At 37.0% G+C, this 19,580-nt stretch overlaps 1 protein-coding gene across 2 annotated transcripts in view; it reads left to right on the top strand.

Annotated features, from left to right (window-relative positions):
* Positions 1-121: 121 nt before the first annotated feature.
* Positions 122-19,580, top strand: part of ZNF236 (zinc finger protein 236) — an 84,951-nt gene continuing 65,492 nt past the window's right edge. For both annotated transcript variants that reach the window (XM_085323780.1, XM_085323779.1), the window contains exons 1-4: positions 122-188; positions 10,512-10,651; positions 11,954-12,118; positions 17,642-17,820. In XM_085323780.1, coding sequence (XP_085179906.1) covers positions 140-188; positions 10,512-10,651; positions 11,954-12,118; positions 17,642-17,820 — 533 coding nt within the window. In that variant the 5' untranslated portion in view covers positions 122-139. The remainder of the gene's footprint in view (positions 189-10,511; positions 10,652-11,953; positions 12,119-17,641; positions 17,821-19,580) is intronic.

Here is a 19,580-nt window from a genome sequence, read left to right as displayed (position 1 = left end):
GGCCGGGTTCGCTCGTTGCTCCCCGCCCCCTCGCTCCCCCTTTGCCAACCGCCTCCTCCGCCGGCGTTGCCAAGTGTGTGTGTGTGTGCGTGCGCTCGGGGGTGGGGGAGGGAGGGAGGGGGAGAGGGAGGGGGCAGCCATGCCGAGGGGGCGGCCTCCCAAACCCTGCCAGGCCGGCGCCGAGTCAGGTAACGAGCGCGGCCGGGCGAGCGCGATACGCGCCCTGCGGTGCGGCGGCCGCCGCTCTCCGCGAGCGAGGCCGGCGAGAAGCCTCCGCGGGCCGCGCATATAGTCCCCGGATATGGGGGAGGGAGGCCGGGTCTATTGTGTGAGTGTATAGGCGAGAGGGCGGAGGGGAGGGGAGCGAGCCTGGCCCGGCCCTGCGGAATGATACGGCGCGGGCGGCTCCGCGGCCCCACACGGCGCGGCGGCCCGCGGACGGGCGGCTGCCGCCGGAGGGGAGCGGCGCGGCCTGCCCGGGGCCGCTCGCCGCCCTCGCTGGGAGCGGCGGCGGCCGTTGCGATGCGCCTTCCCCACGGCCGGGGGGAACCGGGCGCGGCAGCTGCCGCCGCTCGCTCGCCTCCCCCGCGTGGGGCGGAGGAGAGGCGTTGGCGGCGCGGGCCGGCGGCCTGGCCTTCCTCTTCCTCCCCGGAGCCGGGGCGTGGGACGTGCGAGCACCGATCCCGGTGCCGAGCTGGCCGGCGAAGGGCCGGAGGAAGAGCCCGGCCGGGCTTGGGGCAGGCAGCTCCCTGCCTTCCGCTTCTCCTTTCCTTCCCCTCGCAGCCCTCCCCCAGGCAAAATTCATAGCAGCTTCGAGTGAATAATCACGAGCGAATGAAAATAAGATTCAACTTTTCTATCAAGTTACAGAGGAAGCCTTTTTTCCCTTTGAGGCTTTAAAAATAACCTTCGCAGTGATTTTCTTTGTGAACATATGCTGAAAGAAGAACTAGCTTTCCCAAGCACATACTAGTCCAGTCTGTCTTCCACCCCCATAGGGCTTTTTTGTTGTTGTTGTTTGCATTTCAGTGTCACTGATGACTAGTGAATTATTTCAGAGCAGATTTGGTTTGATGGGCTTGTGGGTTTTTTTGACAGTAATTTGTAGTTAGTGAGTTTTATGAATCTTTTTGTGTAGTTCRTTCTTGCTGGTGTTACCAGGAATCTATTAGTAGTATGTGAATAAAGACCACAGACTGTAAAAACACGGTTTCGGGTAGATCTCCAACCATTTAAAATGACTTATCTTTAAGCACGTGCATGTAGGAGTAAATTTTTTTTCCCAGCTAGAAGGGGGAGAGATTTCACAAAACATCCTTCAAATACGGTGGTTATTTCAGCCCTGAAAAGTCAASTAATTAATATTTGCAATATATGTTTAGAACGTCTGTATTTTTGAATGCTTGCAGATGATCTGTGACTCTTCAAGAGGAGTGTGTAGGTGAACCTTCTGGAATACTTTTTGCAGAATTGAAATGTGCTGGCATTCAAAAAAAATAGCTGTACTATAACATGAGTGATAGGAAGTTGGGTAAAATGTTTCCTCCCATATGGAAAACCGTGAACCAGAAGCTCCAGCTAGAAGATTTTATTCTTTTGTTTTTTTGGAGGAGTTGATCTTGACATTTTAACACTATATGTAAGAATATAAAGAAGGACCCAGAGAACTTTGGCTACTGTCAGTTTTGGAAGCTGAGTTTGTTTGTTTGTTTGTTTGTTTGTTTGTTTGTTTTTGGAGGAGGGTTTCTTTTTAACTGAAATGTTTACTTCATTCACTAACTAGCATTTCTTGTGAGGCTAGTGTTTGATATGCATATGTTAAGTGCTTGTAACAATGGCGTTATATATGAATAAGAGAAAGATCAAGACTAGGATACAAGCTGTCCAAGTGCCTAGTAGATGTAGCCATTTTGGCTTTGCTTGGACCTTGATCTTAGACCCTTCTGGCTGAAGGGAATTGTTGTGAGTTGATGTTTAGTTCTTACATATTTTGCATTTTTCATGTATTTAACTATTTTAGCACAAATTTGCTGATTTATTAATCAAGTTATTTCGTTGAGGGAATTTGATTCCAGATAGCAGTCCAGAATTACAGGGTCTGTGACTGCTACACAGGAGATTCAGAGACTTCTGTGGTCTTTAGTTGTAAGTTCTCCATCCCACATGGTAAATATTGTGTGTTTTGGAGTCTTTGGTTGTGGAAAGTTGAGCAGCTTGGGGAAATGGCAAAGTCTGCAATTGTCAAGATTCACATTCTTGGCCCCAGTCGCACATGACTAGAAGAAAGTTGTGAATGAAGAAGCTTTGGTTGAACTTGACAACTTGARTTTGAGGCAGTTGTGTTTCCAGGATGTTTAGCTCTTTGCCCCATTCAGTGCTGGCTGACAGACTGGAAGACTGATCGTGGGGTTTTGATGCTGCTTGTTTTCTTCACTGACTGTTTAGCAATGGTCCTGTTGGTTTTGTATCTCATTTTGTACAGAAGGGCAGCAGGTCTTTGGCTCTTGCTTTTTTGAAAAATTCAGGATGTAACCTTGAATATGTATGAAGCAAGAAAATTGCATTAGAAAAAGTGCTACTCCATGGATATGTAGATTTTTTTAAAAATAAAATACAAGCAGTTGTTAACACGTAATTGGTATTAGTATGTTAATAATATGTTAGAACAGATTCTCCTGACATAGCCTATAACTTGAAAAAAAAAGCTACAAAAGAATTACTCATGTGTGTGGCCTCAGAGTTTCTAGTGGCTGCTGTACTTACAAATAACCATCATGACAGTATTTGAACCGTCAGAAATGCAGGCTATGCAAATTTTCTGTAGTTGGTTGTGCACCATTGCTAAAATTCGTTTGAGAACCATTGGCTGAGAGGCAATTCTGTTTCTGTAGGAGCCTCTGTAAGACACTAGAGGGCGATTTCCACTCTTACTGTGCACTTGAGGTAGCACAAAGAAAGCATTCAGGGAACGTGTATTGTATTCCATTTATTTTGAATATGCTTTTTTTAATATTCCTTTTTTTAATATACTTCAGATTTAAGATTATATTAGTGGTAGTTTTTTGGATTATGATTCTCAAATGGTTATGTTTCCTTTCAATTTTACTTACTGGCTTTGCGTAAGATACTCATTGTATACTTTAAGACGTTAGCATGATAGAGGTACTTATTTTAATTATTTTGGGAGATTAGGAAGAGAGATGCCTGAAAYTTAGGTGAGGGGAGGATCTTAAAACACGCAAGAATTTTGGAAGATGCTAATATGATTTTTGCATTAAAAAACATTTTAAAAAATATGGTAGGTCTTATATTGTGAAGATGTTATTTTGTACATCTTACTTGTCTTTTATGTTTTAATTAGAATTTAGTAATAAACACTTACTATTAAACTGAAATTGAAATAAATACCAGACGTTAGATAGTAAAAGGAAAGGAAGTGATTGAAGACATTTGTGTAGATCAAAGATAATATATTGACTAATAAAATAACTGTGAGCACTCATCTTAGTGAACAAGGCTTTATATAAGTCTATGGGTGGTGATTTCTTGAAAACTTGATGCTTTATTCCTCTTCTTTCTGCTAAACTATGAGAGTTTCCATCTTTCTGCAGTTCAGGTGTAGTTGTTTCTGTGAGTTCGTAGTTAGTCTTCACTATTTCTGTCTTTATTTGTGGTGTGTGAGAAAGACTTTGAGGATCCTGTTACTGTGCTTGCACTCAGTATTTTTCTTCTCCTAAATTTTTCTTATCCATAATAAAAATCTTTTCTGTTTGTCCCATTTTGAATACCAGCAACATGAAATTAGCATTTTTTGACTTTCACTGCTGTCGGACGGCTTCCACTTAGCACAAGAGGAAGTGGCTGGTTTTTTAGGACATCTTTGACCAGCAAAGTGAAATATTTGCAAAATATACTGAACTGTTTTTTAAGCCTGGCGTGTATGACCTGTGTTTAAACCTAAAGATTGCTTTCACAGRGGCTTAAACTGAATTCCATGACAAGTGTATTTAAAATAGAGTACCTTCACAGGGCGTGAATTTTAACAGAACTCTTCTATTGAAGGATGGTAAATACACAAAGTTAAGAAATGTTTTTGTGTAATGTAGCACTAACCCAGCCTTCACGGAGCTGGCTATATTGTGTTTAGTATCAGCTTGTCCTCTGGCATCAGTGAAAGTAAGGCCTTACTGCTCTAGGGAAAAGTCAATTCTGAGGCTTCACTCTTCAATTTGGTATGATTGGCCAGTTCAAAATGTATTTTTTTTCAGTTTATATCAATTCAGTAAAGACTTAYGTAGGTTATTTTAGTAGTTGTACGTTAAGGTCTTTATATATGAGCTGTGATTTATAGATGAAAGTAAAATAGGTGAGTGGTGTCGTAGATAAGAACAAAGGGATTGTGATACTGCATCTGTGATGTGGGTTTAATTTTGTGTGTAGGATAGCTATAGTTAATTCCAGTTTAAACCCTGCTCAAAGCTCAAATGTTTGCATTAGAAAAGAGAATCTTTAGGCTTTAGTAGTGATGCATTTGTTCTGTCATCTGTGTTCTACAGTAACTCCAGGATCCAAGTATGTGCGTGGGGCGTATATTGTGTGCCTGTGAAAAGTCATTAGATTATATTGGTGTTTTTAAGTTTCATATTAATTCTGCACTATACTTGGCATGTCTGGATCTTCTCTCCCATAATTTAAGTGGTTACATAACATGTTAAATTCTTGGTATGTGAAAACTTCAGTCCTTGTTCCATCCCTGCTCTGTATCTTTCTGCCAATTGCAAGTCCTCATTACTTTGTCCTCTATTAGAGTCATAACCTTCATGCTTCGTTCATTCCTATGCATTTAGTGTTTGCAAATATAAATATRTTTCTGTTTGAGACCGCTCATGTWTSTTTCTTTAGAATTATTCTGCTGTAGCTGGGTTATGTTCTCTGTCAGGGAAAGGGAAGGACATCAAGCAAATTTAGTGTATTCTTAAATTCCTGCCAAAGATACAGGTAAGGGTCAGATAAGGGTCTGGGTCTCAAGCGTGTGAGCCATTTAAATCGTGTGAAAATAAACAGTTGAAAAGTGCATGCTGATTAACTTGGTGTATTCATATACAACTGTTGAAAAAGCTTAATACCTTATTTTGAATAATAGCAACATTTATCTGAATGTCAGATGAAGCCATTAGTTAAGGGTGTGTCCATTTCAGTTATCTGATGCTCCTGAAGCAAATGTCTGTTCTGGTAGTACTCAAATCCCAGATAGTCTGCTGAGCAAAGAATAATAATTCCACTTCTTTATGTGCAGATTTGGTCCAGTGTATGGAATGTAAGTCTCTTTCCCACTTCCCTGTTATTGGGAATGATGAATCGCTATTGACTGTTCTTTTGTTTTCTCTGTGTGTTTTTTTTTTTTTAGTGCTGAGATAGGTTTAAAATACTCTGAATTTTTATCAGTGTAGAACAAAGCAAAACATTTGAATGATTAATTATTATCTGTGTTTCATGGTTTCTGATGTAATATGAGGAAACATCATAAGTATCAGCATCCTTGTTTTGTTCTGTCGCTCTCTTTCCACTCATAAGTTACCAAATAGATCCTCATGGTGTCCCTAGACTTGTCAGCTGCCATTTAGCTTCAGTGACAAACTCTTCATCCRTGAATTCCTTGCGCTTGAATGGGTGTTTTATGCAGGGTGTCCTTTCAGTCTGATGCTACTAAGCTAATAGAGCTCTAATAAGACTGTGCTGCATTTACAGCTGGATGACTCCGTCTGTGCCTTGCACAGAGAGGATTGCATACTGCCATGAAGCATGGTGCTGCTTACGTAAGGGAAAAACGGTTAGAAGTGCAGGCCTATTGCTCTAATTTGTCTTCCTCCTTCCATGTTGCCATCAGTGGCTTGTGGCAGAGAACACCTCCTTGCTGACTCAAATCATGAGGTAGATTTTTCAGAAGGCTGTATTACAAAAATCTATAGCTCAGTTGACCCAAAGTTTGATTGCTAATACTGTTAGGCACAATAGATTTCAAGAGAACTTGAACATTATGACATTAAGAGTATTTGAATAAGCCTATATTTAAGTTGGAATTTTATTATCTTTGACATGTACTTGGCAGATTTGGTTTTGATACTTTTGGTGTCCTTTTTTTTCCTCTTACTGCACTTTGAACAAACTGCAAGACTACAGGCAAAATGTTCCTCTGACAGTACATAATGAGTTAAGTGCTCCCGTTTTAGTTTAATTGTATTGATACTTGACTGTCTCTCAAGCTGTGATCGAATAGGGCAAATGTTAAAATCATAAACCCCAGAAACCTCCCCCCGCCAAAAAAAAAAAAAAAAAGAAAGAGCTTTTGCAGTATTTCTTCATAGTTAATGAATGCAGTATTTTAAACTTTGCAACTGTTCAGTGAGGTTTATTATTTGTAGTAGGGTGCAGACCTGAAAGAATAGCTTGTTTTTCAGGAGATTTGTTAGTCTAACATTTACTTTGTGGTGTGTGCGTGTATGTTTTGTACATTTATAGACATCAGTAAATAGTTTCCCTCTGTTCTCTAAGAAAATGTAACATTTTGTATGTGTTTTGTGTTGAAGTTGTATGCTGCATAAATTAATATCTTTTCTAAATAAAAACATAACTTTTAATTCTGGGTTGTTGACTTGAATGATGTTTCATTACTTCTGTTAACAGACAGTAGACTTGTGTTTTCATCAGGATAGAATATATCTAAAGATTGTTTAGTCTATGTACCCAGTCCGTATTTACATTTTTCTGGAAGCTTGTGTACCAGATCAGCTATTTATGATAAGGTTGCTCATCTAATAAATAATGGTTTGAGATGATGTATTAGATTATTTATGTCAATATTTTAATTTTGTTCCCTTGGATGAAAAGGGAATGTTTAGATGTCACTGAGGTTTTCTGATTTTTCTTCTTCTTTCTTTTTAATGAACAGATTTAATTACTTCATTGAGAAGCATAGGATCTATATCGCATGACATAGTATTGTCTTCATGTGTTTGGATATTCAGAAATACTGGTGTTTATGAGGGGTGTAGTATTTTGCAGTATTTAACTTGCTTCAGCTTACTTTGTGGTTCACGCTGATGCTCTTAAAAGCATTGTTTTTCTGAAGTAAGTAAAGAAAATCATACAACTAAGCTTCATTGCTGGATTTCCTAGAAATTTGGTAATGTAAGTTGTTACTTTGACCTACTGTGGCAGGTATTGGTATAAATAGTGTCCTTGATTATTAGTTCTAACAATAAAAGTATATATAAACAATGAAATAACAGTTTAATAAAATGATTCTAAGACTGATTCAATTCACACTTAATGAGATTGTGAAGCCTAACTGAAAAGTTTAAATGTATCTCAGTTGCTTGTTACTTATACTCTTCACAATGTCTTTTGGGTTCTTGTTCCAATTCTAAATGCAACAATGCAACATGACATTTATGTCCTTGTGGTTACTAATTTCTTGATTTCATCAGGGAGACTGTTGTGAATATTCTCCTTGTTACTGGAAGAATAAAGTAAAAAGTCAGTTCTTGCATATTATATAATAAGGAGCTTTGCAACCCTGAGAAATATCCTATATTTGATAGGTAATAAAGGACCAACTTATATTTATGAGAAAAAGATCATAATTTCATCTTTCCTTTAACTAGTTCAAACAAAATATTAATGAAGAAGTGGTTCATATTTCAGATTTAATCTGCATTAGGTCTTAATACTGTCCTTTGAGTGAAATTGAAGAAATTGAACTCTTAAAGTTCTGTAGGTGCAAATTGGACCATTAGTACCAGCTGTATATTTTCAGCCTGAATATCTTCAATACTTTAGCCTTTGAAGATTCTGGAATCTAACCTAAATTTATTTGCTGTCCCTTAAAGCCTTGAGATTCAATTCAGCAATGTGAGCCTTCAGCCGAGCAACCCTCTCCTTCAAGCTGGAGTGTGCAGTTCAGTGCTGATCTCTAGGATCTGATCCTGACTCCCCAAACTTCTCTCTTTTGCTCATCAGGACACTATGAAAGATATCAATAAAAAAGCATAAGATTTGACTTTGCGTAGAGTTACAAAGTGTGTGCTTTTTGTTGTTGTTGTTGAAAGAAGCATATATAAGCAACTAGTTTTCTAAGCACATGCCCTCTGCCTCTTCTTGCTTGGAGCCTGACTGCCTTTAGGAAGGCAGAAAGGCAGGCAGGGAGCTCAGGTTTACAATCATATGTGAACTAGTCTTGAGAAACTTCTGACACTGATACAACTACTAACTTGCTAAAGCTTAGGCTGTTTCTTCAGTCTTTCCTATGAAACAGTTTAAGATTATACTTTTGTTACACTTTTCTGTTTTGGTGGTGSTTGTTTTTCTACTATTTCCTTTTTATTTTTGAACAACGTGTTCCTTCCCATATATCTCCTTTGAAACATCACAAGGATTTTTCATTAATATATGATTCCTTTTAGGTCCTGTTTGAATTAAGTGAGAAAATATACAGTCTATAGAGTAATCATTTTTTGGATGATATAGATACACATTTTAATGAAAATTCTATAGAAATTTTACTGACAAATAAGTAGGCACCTTGGTGATCTTATTTAAATGTTACTGAATGCTTTGTTTTTTCTGTGTTTAAAATTGTAGAGGAGAGATACTACCACCTTCAATTATCTCAATCACGCTTTTGCAAGCTCGGTTTCTTAGGTATCACTTTTGTATGTTGTCTGGTGTCTTTGATTTTGAGAGTGAATGTTTAAAGGTGGTAATCCCTCTGGTTTGTGAAGAAAATTTAAAGACCTTTTGAAGGTCATGAATTGTATCATTTTTCAGTTGTCAGTGTAGAGTGAGAGGTTAGGCCTTGATATTGTTGAACAGTTGGCCCTTTTTCCAGGGGAGAGGAAAGCAAACTTCTTGCATTAAGTTTTCATATAGTCCAACTATTAGAGTAGATTTTTCTTTCACTTCTTTTCATGTCATGCTCATATTTAAATAAACTGATTCTGTGCACTTTATTCTGCTCAGAATATTAGAGAAACACTTGAATGACTGTGTATTGTAATTAAAGATGTGCTTTTTAGCTTTTGAAGAATTGTAACTGTTTCAGGGAAGCAAAATATAGTGTCTGCATGTACCATGAATTTACAGCTGAGAATTCTGTAAAGGAATCAGTAGGTTTAAGTTTATACATGCTAAAGATTTGGGATGCCCAGGCACATGATTTCCTCTCTAACAGAAGGATGCGTAACTAAATTTTGCAAAGCAGAAGTTGATCAGGACTTGGATAATCCAGAAATGAGAAGTGTAAATCCTTACGAGATTGTTTTCAGTTTTGATTTCTCACCTCAAAAATCTTCTCCTGGAGTGTTTCCTGGAGCTTCCTCAACTACAAGCTTTTTAGTTTTATTATGAGAGTCTTTATGGAAGGCAAAAAGCTGATCAGGGCATAAACTGCTGCCCCTTTTAAGTGATATTTTGAATGAGACTTTGCTTTAAGATAGATATAGTATTGAGATTTTTACCTGCTCGGTGTGATATGAATATGAATCTCTTGGTTTCCTCAGAGGGAAAAGGAGACCACTGTAAACTGTTAGATATGTTGCTGTTTCTTTTGCAAAATTCTTATGAATGTGGTCAGAAGTACTGATTTTTCTGATAAGAAATCATCACTCCTTGCATAGCTAGATAATAAAATCTGTGTTTTATTTCTTTTCTGTGTTGTTGATGCATTTTTTTTTTCTGTTACGGTGATGGTAAACATTGAATTCTGTGCTTTTTTAATTTAGTGTCCTCAGTCTGAAGCATGAGCCAATGGATTTTTACTGTTACTTTTATAGAAGGTTCCAACTTGTTTATCGGAAGTTATATCACCATGTTTAGAGCAAGAAAACTGCATAGGGTTAGTTAGAGTCCATAAAAACCCTATTCTACCTTGAATGCATATATTCAGAGTTTGACTGGCAGTTGACTCTGTCCATTTCAGCTATTTGAACCACTGATCTTAGTTTTACAGCTGTAAAGGTAACTGATGAGGGTTTTACGTTGCCAGAAGGAGAGGAAAGAAAAGGTGTCTAAAATAGGGGAGGGGAGCGAAGAGAGAACCTGCATAGTTAGAACTACTATGTTGTATTAAAACGTTTTCTAGAAACATGTAATGTTATTAAAAGTAATTGCTATGCTTAAAGTATTTGGCAGCATTTTATATTGTTGCAAACTGGATGAGATACTTAAAACTGAGAAATAAATGATTTTAAATTACTAGAAAAATGTGTTTCTTCATCTCCTTACCAACTGACTGTTACAGAGGTGGATGCATTCCTTAGATTGCAGGTCAATGGAAGCAGATACGTACTTGTCTTTTATGCCGGAGATCTTCAAGACCCAGTGAAGTTAGAATCTTGTACACATCAAAGTCTTAAAAGAGTCAGAATAGTTTCTGCTTCAAAGAACTCTTGTTTTTACAATATATTATAAGTAAACAAATTTTTTAATAAAATGTTTTGATGCCTGTTTTGTAGATGGTGTTCTGACACTGAATATAGAGAATAACTTCCCCTACCAATTGCCCAACTTCCGTAAGTGTGAGATCTGTTTGCGGTCTTTTCCAAAAGAGACCCAGTTTCAGCGCCATATGAGGGATCATGAGCAGAATGACAAGGTATGAGTTCTAGTTGGTATAAGCTTAGAAAATACTAATGTATATTGATGCTGTAATATATTGGCAAGTAAAGTTAATGCAAATATTTTAATACGGGAAATCATATTCAAGATTTTCTTTGATCATGTCACTGATGATTGCCACTTTGGGACTTTAGAGTGTGGAGAGCAGCCATACTTTGGTAGAATTTAGTTAGAAACTTGCGTGCAGTCATCTTTAGTTCTAGTTTAACAGTTTCCTTTGATTTATAATGTTCRGGTAGATAAGAAAATGTATAGTTTCATTTTAAATTAATTTGTAAACTGATTCTGCATATTAGCATTAAAAAGAAAATGATTAGCTGGACTCAGCTGATCTCTTTTAGAGTTAGTAAAGTCAAGATATATAGTCTAGTGTGTTTTTTTTCAGTAGACTAATGTTATCACTTCAGTTGCTTACAAGTCTAGTATGGGAAAGAATGGAGAAAATACAGCTTTGTGATTAAGACTACTGACTTAATAAGTGGAGTTTTTGSCACAGGTTTCATATGTAATCTGAAGCATTTTATTTATTTTTTTTCCCTTGGCTTCTGTTTATAAAGCTAAGACTACTTCAAATACGATGGAAAAATAATTTTAGTAATGTTTGAGATAGTGATAGATATATATTTATTCTTACAAAATGTAGTAATTTTGAGATGTTAATCCATAAATACGAAGAAATATTATACAAGTTTCATGTTGTAAAGATAACTCACCCCCTTTTATTTTAATTTAAAATCATGTTTCCTAGTATTCCATGCTCATGTAAGAGCTATTATGTGTAAAGAAAAGATGCTCTTTTCACAATGAAAGCTGATGTGCAAATACCAAGCAAAGCAGTAATCGTAGCATAAACTAAGATTGCAATTCTCAGAGGGCTCTTCATTTCGCTGTTTGGATTCTTAACTGAGCTTGAGGAGAGTTTGTCATCTCAGTTAATGTAGAAGATGTATTACTGTCTCTTCCAATAACTCATTCTTCTCTCTTGCTACTTTCACTCTCCTCAGAACAGTCTCAATTTTTGAGTATCCTTTTTCTTTAGTTTCCCTCTCATCTTTATCCAAATGGTCCTGAAATATTAGGTGAGTGTTTTCAGTAATGAGACCTGAAGAAGAGAAAATAGTTAAGCTGTTGAGTATATTCTTGGGCATCATTACTGGATGTAGCTACTTGAATTACTTTTTTTAAATTTTGATTTGTATGCTTGTATGTGTTACCTATAGTATATGTAGCTTATGGGAAGACTGAATTTTGTCTTTATCTTTGTTATTTTTACAAATAGCCTCACCGATGTGACCAGTGTCCAATGTCATTCAATGTTGAATTCAACTTGACACTTCATAAATGTACCCACAATGGTGACGATCCTACGTGTCCTGTGTGCAACAAGAAATTCTCCAGAGTAGCTAGTCTGAAAGCTCATATAATGCTACATGAGAAAGAAGAGGTAATTTATTAAAACTCATAATTCAATTTGTAAAAGGATGAACGTGTTGTGGTTTTTATACTTAATCCTTTGCTATATGCTTTAGATTGCAAGGTTGAGTAAAGAAGAAAAGAGAAAATACAGAATTTATAAAGAAGAATGTATTTTAATAATACTAATGGTAATGAACAGACCACATATAAGAAGGCCTTCCAGTCCTGCTCTTACTAACACAGAGGATCTTTGTGTATTTGATGGTTTTAATAAATCTTGACTTTTAACTGATAAATATACTATAAATAAAATTAAATTTACCTGAAAATTGGGCTCTTTTAACTCTTTACAAATATTTTTATTTTGGAGCAATTTCTGTAGCTTCATGTACTTCAGGAAGCCCATATGTAATAGTCAGGGTGGTTATTTGTTTATGACAGAGAATACTTTAGAAAATTCCCATTCCTAGTGGTCTTGTCTGTATTTGATTTGTATATTCTGATTACTGCGGAGACTTTCACCATTCATTTCCTGCATCTTTAAGCTGTTTCTGTTACCTAGAAAAAAAATCCCCCCCCCCTTTTTTTTCTTTTTTGCAGTCGTTTAAACTGAGTGGGTTGTTCATTCCTTTTTTCTTCCTCCAGTCTTACTTCCCATTTTGATAAGTTATTGGTTACATTCKAAACAAACAATTAATGCATGTTACTATTTCTGAAACTTCGTTGTAGTCTTTATTCTAGTTACCAGAGTTGATTGTACTGCCCAAAATACAAAGTTTTCAGTCTTACTACCTTCTTTGAAAGCTTTTGAAAACTGCATTCTTTGTTGGAGGATTGGAGCTGAATCATTGCCAGAATTCTAATCATAAAGATTGTATGGCTCTCTATATTGACTGCAGACAGCTTACAGCAGCTTTGGCCAGGGAGCTTGGGAAGATCTTTAATCCATTCACATTTTATCAAGTGCATAGCAGAGCTAACCTGGGAGGACTTAATGGTAGGATGTTAATGTATCTATAATGGAGCACAGTTTAATGGACGCTGATTGAGAGGAGTAGTTTTTTGGATTGATGAAAAGATCAGAGTGAGGAAATTGATCATCAAGAAAGATGCCTAAGAGTGGATTTTAGAATTTGTTTGTATCACTAAGTAATTTTGCATCCAACTCAGCTGCTGGTGATTTTGATACTTTAAGCAGATGTTAGAAGAATAAGTTACGTATAGGTGGCATTTGGTTATAAGTAGCTTTAAGTAGGCCAAGTAATAAACTGGTTTGAAATAAGTTCAAATGTCAGTGAAAGAAACAAACAGTATTTACAGACTAAGAAATCTCAATCTGTGCTGTGTACTGAAAAACTGTGAATGGTATTAATTCAAAGAAGATTTGAAGCCAAGGGAAATAGTACAGTTGATGTCTGATGAACATAGTTTCTATAAATATGATGGGGTAGGGGTGGACTGTGAACAGATTGAGAGCTTGTGGGTAAGGATTAAGGGGCAGACTAACATGGGTGATACTGCCATGGGTGTTTGCTACAGGCCAGCTGATCAGGAAGAGGAAGTAAATGCCTTCTACAGATAGTTGGAAGTAGCCTCACAGTCACAGGCCCTGGTTCTCATGAGGGACTTTAACTGCTTTAATATCTGCTGGAAGAACAATATAGCTAGGCACAAACAATCCAGAAGGTTCCTGGACAGCAYTGATGATGATCTTCTGGTGTAGACGGTAGAGGAGCCAATGAGGAGAGGTGCACTGCTGGACCTTGTACTGTAAGGAAAGACTGATTGGAGATGGAAAGGTTGGAGGCAGCCTTGGGCTGCAGTGAGCATGAGATGATACAGTTCAGGATCCTGCAAGAAGGAGCAGGGGAAAGAGCAGGATCGTAACCCTGGACTTCAGAAGAGCAAGTTTTGGCTTCTTTAGGGACTTTCTTGGAAGAATCTTATGAGAACAGGCCCGTAGAAGGAAGAGGGGTCCAAGACAACTGGCTGATATTCAAAGATCACTTTCTTACTCACACTCAAGAACGGTGCAAGAACGGTGAACAAGAAATTGAGAAGAGGAGACAGGAAACCTGCGTGGATGAACAAGGAGCTTCTGGCAAAACTCAGAGGAAGGAAGTGTGGAAGCAGGGACAGGCCACTTGGGAGGGATGTTATCTGACTGTACAGAGATGGGACTAGGAAGTCCAAGGCTCATTTGGAGTTTAATCTGGCAAGGGATGTCAAAGACAGCAAGAAGGACTACTTCAGATACATCACTAATAAAAGGAAGACTAGGAAAAATTTGGGCCTGCTGCTGAGTGAGGCAGGGGCTTTGGTTGCCAAAGGCTATAGAGGAGGCAGAGATGCTGAATGCCTTCTTCATTTCAGTCTTTACTGTTAAGACTGGCCCACAGGAATCCCAGGCTCTGGAGACTGGGGAGAAAGTCTGGAGAAAGGAAGACTTAGTGGAGGAAGATGGGCTAGAGATGATTTACGCATGCTGGATGTCCACAAGTCCACTGGCCCTGATGAAGTGTACCCACGAGTGCTGAGGGAGCTAGTGGACATCATTGTTAGGCCACTCTTGATTATCTTTGAAAGGTCATGGAGAGCAGGAGAGGTGCCTGTGGACTGAAATAAAGCCAACGTCACTGCAGTCTTCAGAAAGGGTGAGAAGGAGGACCCAGGGGACTACATACCAGTCAGCCTCACCTTGATCACTAGAAAAGTGGTGAAGTAGCTCATCCTGGGGGCCATCTCCAGGCATGTGAAGGATATTTCTAGGGTGATCACCTTCCTAGGAGTAGTCAACAAGGATTCACCAAGGGGGAATTGTACTTACTGAGCCTGATAACCTTCTCTGATGGAGTGACTGGCTGCATAGATGAGAGGAGAGCAGTGGATATTGTCTACCTTGACTTCAGGAAGGCTTTTGACACGTTCTCCCATAACATCCTCATAGGCAAGCTCAGGAAGTGCAGGCTAAATGAGTGGGTAGTGAGGTGGATTGAAAGCTGGCTGAATGGCAGGGCTTGGAGGGTTATTCTCGGTGGCACAGAGTTGGTTGGAGACCTGCAGCTAGTGATGTCCCCCAGGGCTCAGTACTGGGTCCAGTCTTGTTCAACTTATTCATGAGGACACGATGCTGGGCAACATGCTGTAGGTGACCCTGCTTGAGCAGTAGTGTTGGACTAGATGATCTCCAGAGGTCCCTTCTAACTGTGATTTTATGATAAACAACCAGTTCTTTTTTCTGTTGATTCATATGAAGTTCCAGTCTCCTCTGTAGAAAATGAAAGGCAGAATACATACTGTTTCTTGTAACTTCTGGTGGACTGTTTGGAAGTGGTGTGTGGATTTGAATTTTAATCTACTTCTCTAGCAAATAAAATATTTTATACCCTCACTTTTATACAAGGAACTTTTATACAAGGAACTTCTAATGAAAATTAATGACTAAAACGCTTAAGGCAGACTTTTGGGGCTCTTCTATATCTTTGTATCTTATTTTCATGCATGCACATTACTTCTTAGCTTAAAATTCTGTTTACAGCTTAAAAATTAAACTTACAAAAACATCAATATCTTTCATTTGCTAATGAATACATTCATGTATCAGAATTTTGTGATAAAATGGAGACGATCAAAATGAGGATTAATTCATAGAGAATTACAGGAATGATTTTCCCAATGGTTTTACACAAGGCATGTAAGAGAGCTAGAATTTAAACCTGAAACATAGGTCTTGACCATAGTGGTGGCTGTCATTCAGGAGTCTTTCCTGTGTTAATGTTGTAAGAATTGCAATTAGCAGTGGCAGACATTATTCTTGTTTGCTATCACTTTTCTCCTGTTAGAATAATTTGAATTGAATTCTAAAATAGTAAATAAAAATGCATATATATTAGCTGTCTGAAATGCTTCCTGAACCATTCTTTCATTCATGAAGTTGCTTAATAGGGCATATGCTAACAGAACATAACTTCATACATCTRTGTGTCTGAAAGATGCTGAGAAGGCAATGACAGTTTGTATCTGGAGGGCTATATGCTTAGTATAGCATGCATTATAAGCTTCTCTTCAGGTAATTGTTCCCCACTTATACAAAAGGATCATTATTAAGCAGCTTTGTATAAAAGCTTTCTTGGATAAAAAGTATTCTTATTTGGATGTGAAAGTAGAAAAATAAGTAATTTTATTGTCCCACATCATAACTTAATTCCAATATGGATAATCTTCAGATTAAGCCTAAGAAGTCATTCTGAGATAGTATTTCATTAAAGTACTCATCTTCAGATTTTTAAAAATTTGGGGGTTGGAAAGGTTTTCTAGTAGTGTTACAGAACCTTTTTTTTTCTTTCTTTTTTTTTTCTTCAGACTTGGAAGAAATTTATTGCCAAGCAATTTAAAATAGCTCTGCAGATCTGTTCCTTTTTGTTTAAACATGCTTACCAACAACACTTACCAACATCTTTTATTTAAATCAATTTTAAATCAATGCTCTTTTTGCGTTGTTGCTTATTCAAGGAGAAGAACAGAGAAACTGTTTCCGTTTGCAGTGATAATAGACACAATTATTGTAAAATTAAGAGGGGCCAAAACTGTCTGAAGTTGTTTGCTTGTTCCTCTAAGGAACATGTACCAGAAGTATTACTAAAGAGATGGTGAACATTTTTGAGATTTATTCTTAATCTTGTGTTTTGATTCTTGTAGAGATGCTGTGAGAAATAAAATTAATGGTTTAAGAAGCAAAGTCAAAGTCAAATAAATGTATAACTTCAAGCTTTTTTTTGAAACAATAATTCACTTTGATTCCTCTTCTGAATTTCAGAGGAACATTAATGCTTTTGCATTAATTGCAAGTATAATTTCCATGCTAAATGACATGAAATACTAATTTAACTGGGAAGTGACATGTTTCACATTACTATAAAATTAATGGATTTAAATGTTATCTGTCAGAAATGTTGTATGTCCCTACTTATTTCCGTCATCTTGTATGTGAAGATAGCTTTAGATAAGTTGGTAGTAATTTACCTAGTAGATATCTGGTGTTAGAATTTCTGTTAAAGAATAAGTGACAATCTATATAGTTTTAACTAATAAGTTAACTAATAAGTTAAAATCTAAAAGTATAATGGTTTTGGTTAGAAAACATTGGGAGTTTTTTGTTTCATTTGTTTATTTGCAAAAATGTGTATGTAGACTGTAATCTAAAGGCTGTAAGGTAAGTTTCCATGTGTATTTTGAAATAGTTTAGTGGGTAAATAGAGAGTGATGATGATGAGTGCTGGAGCATTTGTTTTTGGTACCATTAAAACTTCTTCAGAATTCAATTTTAATAGATTTCTTAAAAGATAAATGTTGCCATAAGCATGCACCGATTATTGTTCGTGATTTATATTTATAGCCCACAAACTTGTTTCACTTCTCAGCTTTTATTGCTGCTTGCTTCCAGCTGCCGGAGTTCATAGAAGGATATATTCATCTTTGTGAGCAAAGCCTGTGAATATGTGCTGCTGTTAGCGAATATTTTTTAAAAATCAGTCTCTATTATCTCTTTCAGAATCTTATCTGTTCAGAGTGTGGAGATGAATTTACTTTACAGAGTCAACTGTCTATACACATGGAAGAACATCGTCAAGAATTGGCTGGCAGTAGAATCCATAGCTGCAAATCTTGCAAAAAGGAATTTGAAACTTCCTCACAGCTGAAGGAGCATATGAAAACTCATTTTAAAATAAGGTAACAATTACTAAATTTTAACAAAATGAACAGATGTTACTTCTATGGTGAGAGCTGGGGAAAGTAGGAGTAGCTTTTCCTGTCAGCAGAATGTCTATGCATATCATTTCCTTTCTCTGATATGGTGTTAAGAAAGGGCTTCTTTTAATTCCTTTTTGAAGTAGGTGATGATTTTTTTGAGAACCATTTTTGCTGGTTTTAGTATTTAGGGACCCGTAATAAGCGTAGTTCCATCTACTAATTATTTCTAAATATAGGTTAAGTCTTTTCTTAGATTGCTTTTTGAAATTTGTTTGTGAGATTTTAGCAACTAATGGAAATATATTGAAACAAATGTATATTAATTTTACATAGGACTTACTTTAAGTGGAAAAATTCTAATGTGTAGTTTCTGCAAAGAAATAAGTTTCTCCTTGCAATTTCCTTCCTCTCCTTTTTTAAAATTATTTCTTGCAAACAGTTTTCATCATAACTTGCTCTGAGTTTATGGTAAATCTGAAAAAACATAGAATCAAGGGAAAAGAGGCCTAATAATGCACTTTTGATTGATATTTGTTCTGTCGTTTTTTCAGCTATCTAGCTTACTTTACTTTTAAGAAGGTGAGAATTATTTTAAGCTAGAAGAAATAAAACATTGTTTCTATTGATTTAGTTTATGCCTAAAGAAAATAAAAGATTTTGACAGATGGCCTTTTTTAAAAAAAAACTTCACACTGTTTCTATGGACAACAGAGGGGAATGATATAAATCTAAAAATGGTAAATTTGAGATACTTCCTTTTCTTTTTGTAAGCAGGTAGTGGATATTGGGAGGTCTTAATAGTTATATTCCAGAAGGCTCAAATAGGAATTGTTGCAGCTTTCCATTTGCAAACTGAAAATTGAAAGTTTGAAGTATGAAGTTATATGTTGTTTGTATTGACTTACATAAATATATAATACTACACCAAATAATAGTTCTTGTGAATACCTTCTGTGTAAAATAGGATGAATAAGTGAAGAATAGATGAGTAAATGTAATATGATGGCAGTGATTTTGAGACATTACTATGCATACTACATTTTGTTCAAAGTGTACAAGATGTGAATGAGATGTAAGTCTAGTTCTGTGTTTTGTTTGCTTTAGTTTTGTTAAAAATGCCCAAGATTAAAAAGGCTTTTTTCAGCAAGGAAGAAAAAAGAATTTGACATGTTATTGATGTTTGGTGGGAGAAGGTGCTCGATGACAGGATGAGAGAAAACATCATTTGCACAACCTTAACTTTATACTGCATATAAGTCACAGATTGTTTAAGAACAGCTTTTCTGACTTTGCAGAAGAGAGCACGGCTTCATAATTTCTTTATCTTTAGTTCCCTAAACATGGATTATTATTTGATCCAAAGCTTTTTTGTATGAGATTCGCGTTGTTTATCGATCTGAAGGAATTGTGCTGTTGTTTGATAGAGGTATCTGAGGACCGTAGCACTGGCCAAGATATTCAGGTGTAGAAATCTTGCGTTAGCATTCAAGAAACTACTGTTGATAGCTGTTCACTGTCGTTTTACCAGCAGTACCAAGATATAAGTTAGGTTAATAAGCCAGGTTAATGAATTGCATGAGTATTCCTGCTTGCCCTAATCCCAGAGCTATTGTAGCTCAGACCTGTGTTTCTTAAATGTCCAAAGTAGAAATGATTTTTGTAAGGAAAAACACAGAAATTCTGATTTTTGGCTTAACATAATCTTCTCATATTGTTTATATGAATTAGAGAAAAGTTAA

Source organism: Rhea americana, unplaced genomic scaffold (genome assembly GCF_003343005.1).
Source record: "Rhea americana isolate MKP2758 unplaced genomic scaffold, rheAme1 scaffold_87, whole genome shotgun sequence".
Taxonomy (NCBI): domain Eukaryota; kingdom Metazoa; phylum Chordata; class Aves; order Rheiformes; family Rheidae; genus Rhea; species Rhea americana.
This window is presented reverse-complemented; position numbering and strand designations above follow the sequence as displayed.